The following is an 8827-nucleotide window of genomic DNA, read 5'->3' as shown; positions in this document are numbered from 1 at the left end:
AAGGTTCTTCTTTGAAGCGAGCAGTTACTTCCAAAATTAAGTTGTTCTTGGTTCGAGTAACAACAAAAACGTAAAAAAAAACTAGATAAATATCTAAATATCTTTTTTAATCTTTTATTTTAATTTTTAAAAACGGGTTGATATGTGTATGTACATATATGTATTAAAATATTAAATTAAATTTTTTTAGTAACTTCTACTAGCTTCTTCGAAGCTTCTTCTAACACTGTACATTTTTTAAAATGGAGTTAATGGTTGATAATGTGTATGTATATTAAATTAAATTTTTTAGTAACCTCTACTAGCAGCTTCTAGCTTCTAACACTGTACTTTTTTTTAAAATGGAGTTAATAACGTTAAAAAAACTAGAAATAATAAAATGCTACCAATCTGGCAACTTTATACTCCGGATGTTCCGGCTGACATCAGCCAATTTGGCTGACATCAGCCGCTCACTTGCTGATGCCTGTGTAATTCTTATGGGATTTTTTGGCTGATAGACCCCACAATTTCAAATCGTAAAAACTTCATATAAAAAAAATGGTTTGGCTGACGTCAGCCGCTGATGTCAGCCGCGGTGTTGACACTACAACTTGCAAAAAACTAGAGATTCTGCCAATCTGGCAACTTTATACTTTGTAACTCTGTGTAAAAACGCCATATTTTCTTTGTAGTCACGGACACGTCAGAAGTTCTTGAATTTCTGGAAAATAAGACAAAAACATAAAGTCTGACTTCGTGTTAAATATTTGCACAATTGTTTGTAAATTGTATAGCTAAAAACAGATTCAAACTTAAACGAATATTGCACAATTAAAGTAAACATTACTTCATAACATTATTAAACGTGATGAAAACATCCATAACAATACTCCTTATTGGGAGTTGCATACTTTTGAGCTGTGCACTACCAGTTACCAAAACAAAAAAAGATGAGAAAAAAGAAGAATCTAGCACTCCCGAATCGCCAGACGTTGAGACAGCCTTGGAATATGAACGCTATTTAAAAGAGGTCGTTGATGCATTGGAAAGTGATCCAGATTTTCGTAAAAAATTAGACAAAGCTCCAGAAGCTGATATCCGTGTAAGTTTATATAAAATACAATAACATATTTTCATTCCTGTACAATCAGAAATTCGTACAATTACGGGAATGGAGCTATATTAATTTATATATTGGCAATATTGTTAATTTCATTATAGAGTGGTAAAATTGCCCAAGAACTTGACTATGTGAATCATCATGTACGCACGAAATTAGATGAAATCAAACGCCGTGAATTGGAACGTTTACGTGCGTTGGCCAAAAAGGAATATGAATTAGAGAATGAAATTGATCGTGAACACTTGAAAATCAATCAGCATGTGGATCATGCAAATGAGCACACTTTCGAGATTGAGGATTTGAAAAAATTAATTAAAAAAACTGCCGAAGACTTGGCTGAAGCCGATCGTAAGAGACAAGCTGAGTTTAAAGAGTATGAAATGCAAAAAGAATTTGAAAAAGAAATGGTCAAGAAGGAACTAGATGAACAACAACGCAAAAAATTCGAAGAAGAACAAAAAGCATTAGAGGAGAAGCACAAGAAACATGAAAAAGTACATCATCCTGGAAACAAAGCTCAATTAGAAGAAGTATGGGAGAAACAGGATCATATGGATAAACAGGATTTTGACCCTCATACATTCTTTATGATACATGGTAAGAAAATAGTAAAACAATTATGTTATTCAAAATGATCAAACGATGCCATATCACAATATTTTCTATAAAAAATCTTGTGCTCAAGATATTTTTTAAGAATATCTTTTGTATTATAATATTTTCTATATAATTGGAAACAAATTCATAATATTTTTTGTACAAAATCTTCCGTATAACAATATCTATAGGAGATCGTCTGTATAACTGCATTTTCTATAAAAAATCTTACCTTAACAACATTTTCGATAGAAAATATTTTATAATCAGCGCAATTATGAATAAAAATTCCCCGGAAGTTTTTTCCCTTTTCTTATTTTGAACATTGAATTTGAATAGTAAATGTGAGAAAAAGGAGAAAACCTCCAGGGGAATTTTTATTCATAATTGGGCTGATAGACAATTTTGTGATAACAGACGATTTGTGGATTATTTACAACACACAGCTACGTATAAACGAAAATAATAAAATTTTAAGTGCTCTGATGTTTTTGAATACTATTTTATTGCCGAACAAAAATTAAGTTTTTCATGCCTTTATATAATACTAGTTAAAACCCGGTGTGCTTCGCTACCCGTACTGTAATGGTTTATAATATAATTAAGGACTTATTCAAATTTTGTATGGAACGAACATTTAAATTTATAATGTACATATTTCATTTTTAGTTTTTTGATATTGTGCTCTTTTATTACATTACCAGGCCAAGTACTATACATTGTCAATACCGCATTAAAAAATAATTTCAAACAAATGGAAAATTGCACTCTTGGATGGGTTTTATTTTCTACTTTATTAGCTAAAAATAACTGCAAAATTTGAGGACAATCGATTAAAAAGAATTACAGAATCAAAGCTAATTCAATATTGTTGAATACGTCTAAAGTAAAATTTTAAATGCTTGTATATTTATCAACAGCACTGATGGTATAGAAAACAATTAAACATAGTAATCATTTTAACATAACGATCTAAATTTAAAAAAAAAAAAAAATCAAAAATTTTTGATGTTGATTGGATGAAACTAACTTAAGTTTCATCCCAAAGGCAAGGACATAAACATCAAAATTTTTAACCAAATTTTCGTTAATTTTAGATGTCGATGGTAATGGATTTTGGGATGAAACTGAAGTTAAAGCTTTGTTTGTAAAAGAATTAGACAAAGTGTACCAGTCTGGTTTACCTGAAGACGATATGCGCGAACGTGCTGAAGAAATGGAACGTATGCGTGAGCATGTTTTCCAAGAAACCGATACCAATCGAGATGGGTTAATTAGTTTTCAGGAATTTTTGGAACAAACAAAGCGCGATGAATATAATAGAGATCCAGAATGGCAAACTATAGACGAACAACCACAATATACACATGAAGAATATTTAGAATTTGAACGCAGAAGAAAGGAGGAAATCGACCGAATGATTGCACAAGGATTGGTATATTTTAATAATTAATTTCTATTAAAGCTACTTTTGTTAAATTATATATTTTCTTTTAATTGTCTAGCTTCCTCCACATCCAAATATGCCACAAGGCTATTATGCTCATGATCCAAATGCTGCATACCAAACTGGCCAACAACATCCATCTGGATACCAACAACAGCCACAAATGCATTATCAAGATCCCCAACAACAACATATGCAACAGCAACAACAATATCAGCATCAACAGCAACAATACCAGCAGCATCAATATCAACAGCAACAATACCAACAACATAATCAACAGCAACCACAATTCCAAGGACAACAAGTTCAACTAAATCCGAATCAAGTGTATCAACAAATTCCAGCTCAACAACAGCAGTATCAGCAACAACCACAACCTGTCGTAAATAATTTGCCACCTCAGCAACAACAGCAGCCGGTTAATAATTTACCTCCCCAAAAACCTGTTGCCAGCAATTCTCCCACTCAGCAACAACCTGTTGTGAACAATTTACCATCCCAACAACAGCAGCCTGTAGCTAACAACAACATTAATCAACAGCAACAGCAGCAACCAATAAATAATGCTATACCCCAACAGCCAATAAATAATGTGCAACAGCAGCAAAACAACATTCCTCAAAAGCATTAGAATCGTTCAAGCTTAAATTTTCCAATAAATATATAACTTGAACACAAATTGTCTAAGAAACATTCATTCATCTCGTAATCATTTGTACTTTTCTTATTCCAAATATTGACATTATCTACTAATAATATGTGATTGTTTTCATGGTAAACTAAATACATACGGATACATTTCATTTACCATCTCAAAATTGTATAATATCTGCATTTGTTTATAACATTTCAATAACCTATTTTCTTGTATACATACATGCAATTTTTTTTTAACAATTATAAAGTTATGTCATATATTTTTATATATGTATATTGTACGTTTAAGACGATTTTATATTGTGTATTGTTTTCTTTTCGTTTATTATAAATAAATTAAATGAAATGCAAATTTAATTAGTGTCTAATTTTCATACAGTTATTACGTGAGTGATTAAATCGAGTGATTTCAAAAATGTATAATTCTTAAATTGATGTTCTGCAAATCGCTAGAGTTTGTACATTGAAAGTGTACTCCTTGTGTATTCCTAAAAAAATAGGTTTTTTAGAAACTGATGTCGTAGTCTGACAGACACCGCGAAAAGCAAATTTTTCGTACCTTTGTCAAGTGGAACTAAATAAAATAAGTCATACTTTTAAAAAAACGTCCTTTAATTCAAATTTTAATATTATGTTAGCTTTGAAACTATTTTCTGTTATAAATAAATAAGGCAAAAAAGGTGCTAATCAGAAACTTCAACGTAGTAAATGTGTTTAAAAGTGAGTTATATCGTATATTGTAAAAATTAATCCACATCAGTTGCAGAGGGTTAATGTACATACATAAATAACAAAAAATATCGGGTGAACATGATCATTGATCTAAAAACTAGATTTTAGAACAAAAAAGATTTAATTTTATTATAGTAAGAATTGTGCTAATTTTAGTTTGCTAATCGTAAATTGTTAACCAATGTGATTCCCTTCAAGAGTCAGATAAAAAGAAAAGTATGCCATTTCTAACTAAAGGTAGTGTCTTAGAAATAGCAAAAGGAGAAACAAAAAGAAAAATCCATATCTGTATAAAGAGGGAAAAGAGGTTACAGATTTCAATTCTCTATCCCATCCCATTTACCTATAAAGGCCCCAATTGAGCAGTGACCGGTTATCGCTCCTACTAGAATATTACACCTATCCAACAAAATTAGTTTTGGTTGCCTTTGCATTCAGTTTTTGCAAAAAGGCCTTGGACACTTATAATCCGTCCTACTATTCCTGGATTGGTTGTTGGAATTACGGAATCTTTCAAATATAGACTGTAGTACTGACAAATAGGATGGCTTACTCCCCGTTCGCTAGTAGTACTAATTTCTCTTCAAGAGCTCTCCTGCAGTCTTCCAATAAGCTATTGAATGACATTGTCACTACAGACCCCTCTATGACGTGTGTTTTTATCAACTCAGATCGGGATGATCTTTTCCATCGAAGACGCTGAACTCATCAGAGTCTATATGACGTTTAATATCGTTGTTGACCATATAAACCCCAGTCCCCGTACCAGACTCCATCTTGGATCCATCAGTGAAAACTGTAATGGGTAGTAGGATTAAGATTATATCCAATGGCACCTGTTATACCTAAACATGCACACCTTGAGCTTTGTTGAGTATAATTCTATAACAATGCTTCCTCATTGCCACCCACCACACTGTGCAACCATAACAGTCCGATTAGCTCAGTACTAGGGCTATTTGGTACGAAAAGTTAAAGCCAATACAGGTTTAAAAACATACAAGGCTCAAAAAGTTCCTGACAGGAACTCTGCTAAAAATTAAGAGTCCAAAAACAGAGCACGGAAATTGAAGTCAAATTTTATAAAAAAAATATACCTGCTGCATAATGGATGACGAAACGTACGCATGGAAAATTGTTCGCAGCTTCCGGATCAACATTTTTATGTTGCTGATGCTCGAGGGAATGTTATAGAAAAGTTTAGGACCCAAAAGCAGAACATTTTTCCACACACTTCTTGGTATGGCGAGCAATATGTAGTTGAAAAAGAAGCCAAACAATAGTCACTATGTTAATCAAGGTATTGAGTGGTACAAGAACAATAATGTGGTATTTGTACCAAGAGAGGCAAATCCTCAAAACTGCATGGTGCTAATGCCAGTGATTTTGATATTGGGCTCTTGTTAAAAGAGAATTGAAGAGCACAAAAAAGGTGTCCAAAAGAGTGGTCGACCTTAATGGAAAGGTTTTCGGAAAAGGTTCATAAATTCATCATTGATTAGAACTATAAAAATAATATTTTTTGTATTTATAAGTTGTAAAAATAATTTCAATCAAATAAAAAAATCAAAACTTTAGGTTTAGTGGTTTCTTTTTTATTAACATTTATGTACATATGTATGTTAAGATTTTTTCGATCTCACTCCTTAATACACTCAGGCACAATGTCCCCCTGCTCGTCATCCCTAGATCATCACGGTCCAACACAAACAATAGTCACTATGTTAATCAAGGTATTGAGTGGTACAAGAACAATAATGTGGTATTTGTACCAAGAGAGGCAAATCCTCAAAACTGCATGGTGCTAATGCCAGTGATTTTGATATTGGGCTCTTGTTAAAAGAGAATTGAAGAGCACAAAAAAGGTGTCCAAAAGTGTGGTCGACCTTAATGGAAAGGTTTTCGGAAAAGGTTCATAAATTCATCATTGATTAGAACTATAAAAATAATATTTTTTGTATTTATAAGTTGTAAAAATAATTTCAATCAAATAAAAAAATCTAAACTTTAGGTTTAGTGGTTTCTTTTTTATTAACATTTATGTACATATGTATGTTAAGATTTTTTCGATCTCACTCCTTAATACACTCAGGCACAATGTCCCCCTGCTCGTCATCCCTAGATCATCCCGGTCCAACACAACCAGGAAAGTGTGTTTCCATAAGCAAAGATAGTGTCTCCGAGCTGTATTCCGTCCATGAAAGGTGCTGTGTTGGCGGAACAGATTTACCAGTCCACCTTCTTTACTGTGAATGATGATGTCCCAACCTTGATTATAGATGAGTCAGCTCATACGATATCACAATTTCTAGCGCAGGTCTGATCAACTATACATTCTAGCGAGCCGTTTCACTTCGATCAGACTACCTTTCCATTGTGTCAGCACGCCACACATACATTATGCAGAACAAAGCAGACTGAAGCGACTTCACAAACTTCACCTTCAACGATCTCCTGCAATCCTCATATGTCTACAATGCCGGTATAAAACAGCCATTCGTTTTATACTGTCTGGACGAATTCCAATGTTACAACATCCGCACTACCTAGCAATACACGGATTGCTCACCAGAACAAAAAAAATCAGCAGGTTGGTTACCGAGGACAAACGGAAGCGATAGGTTGATAATTTTAAGAAAAAACGCGAGCCGTGTAGTTTCGTACAGGTCGATTTCTCTAATATAAAATATACCTTGTTGTTGTCTACGTTTAAAATGATTGGCAGATCAGTGCTCAATTATACCGTTTCCGTGTTGTACCCAGTGGTGAAACATGCAAAGCTGCCAAAATGCAGACCAACAGATGTCCTCAGAACATCATATTTATGAAGAAACACAGGTGTTACTGGTTAGGTAACACAACAGTATAATTTCGGGGATGTCATCGGAGGGACCCCAACTACAATACAACATAACGATGGCATGTCAGAAAAGATAATCGCCTGTACAAAATGACAGGTTACCGTATTAATATCGTACTTGTAGGCCATCCACCAGCCTGCGCTGAAATTCCTCTTCTTTTTTGACTGTTCGGTCAACCTCATTTCACTCCGTCCTGGAGGTCTATGGATACATCCGGTAACAGTACTGAACTAATATTTGTTGCCTAAAATGGGATAATGATGCCAAACAACATCTGTGTGATGGAAGAATTGTTTGGCATCATTACCTGTCTAACATATGAGGAGCTGCAGAACAAAAGTTACTTTTTCGCATTTTTTCAAAAATTTGTTTTTTGGTATTTTTATAAAATTTTTTTACTAAGTAAATGGGTTCTAAAAAATTTGTGCTTAAAAAAATATTTAATTTCAATGTGTAATATGTTTGCATATTAGATCAGGGGGCAAATTCTCGCACTCGTAATCGAAATAAATTTCGAAAGCTTATTAGCGTTCGAGTAAAAACTCGTTCGTTATCGAGCACAATCATTATAGTTTTCTACACATTTTATTCGATATCGAATAAGAGAATCCCAAAAATAAAAAAAAACCTCGCACATTCGAATAAGTATTCGATCGCGTTCGACTGCTGTAATTACCCCCCAGGATTGAAAACATTAATTTAAAATATTATCGTTTAAAAAAACGCATAAAAAACATTCAGCCTAACTATGAAATCCTTAAAGTCGATTTTAAGTTCATAAAGTTGACTATTATTTTAAATTTCGTACCATAAAACAAATTTCAAATATAATTTAAAATGTCGTTTTATTATTTCAAAAAAAGCTTTTTATTTTGAACTTTTATGTACATTTTGTTCATGGTGTAATGAATACATGGTGACATTAATCAAACAGCTGATTATTTTTTGCTCGAATTTGTTTACAACTTCCATCTTGTCAAAATTTTTTTTTGCTTTAATTTGTATACATTAAGCAGCTGTTTTTGACACTATAAAAGTGATTTGTTTTTGTATTGTTGTATTTGTTGTCGTAACGCATACACTTTATAATCATTACGCTATGATTTTGTTTTTTAATTTTTTGAAATTTCCTTTTTTTATTTACATTCATTGAAAAATATTTTCAATTATTTGAATGTATATGTTGGAAAAAGTTTTGAAGCTTTTTTCAAATAAAAACCAAAGTTCTATTTTAAAATAGTCGAATTTAACAAAAGTTAACTTTAAAATTTATTTCATAGTTAGGGTGATACTTTTTAATTTTGTTTTTAAAAAACGTACTTTTTATCTTTATTTTTTAACAAAAGGTTCTTTTTCCGATATTAAAATGGTTTTATACCAAACACCCTTAACATTTAATGTGGTGACTTATGGCAGTTAGATGTA

At 32.4% G+C, this 8827-nt stretch overlaps 1 protein-coding gene across 1 annotated transcript; it reads left to right on the top strand.

The window, feature by feature from the left end:
- Positions 1–689: 689 nt before the first annotated feature.
- NUCB1 (Nucleobindin 1) lies at positions 690–4166 on the top strand. Its single transcript, XM_065502783.1, has 4 exons — positions 690–1084; positions 1204–1702; positions 2800–3137; positions 3208–4166. Exons 1-4 carry the CDS (start codon positions 851–853, stop codon positions 3781–3783), a joined length of 1647 nt encoding a protein of 548 aa, XP_065358855.1. The 5' UTR covers positions 690–850; the 3' UTR covers positions 3784–4166.
- Positions 4167–8827: the final 4661 nt, after the last annotated feature.

The sequence above is a fragment of the Calliphora vicina genome, chromosome 3, assembly GCF_958450345.1.
Source record: "Calliphora vicina chromosome 3, idCalVici1.1, whole genome shotgun sequence".
NCBI classification, from domain to species: Eukaryota; Metazoa; Arthropoda; class Insecta; order Diptera; family Calliphoridae; genus Calliphora; species Calliphora vicina.
The sequence above is the reverse complement of the archived record's forward strand: the minus strand, read 5'-3'. Positions and strand labels throughout refer to the sequence as shown.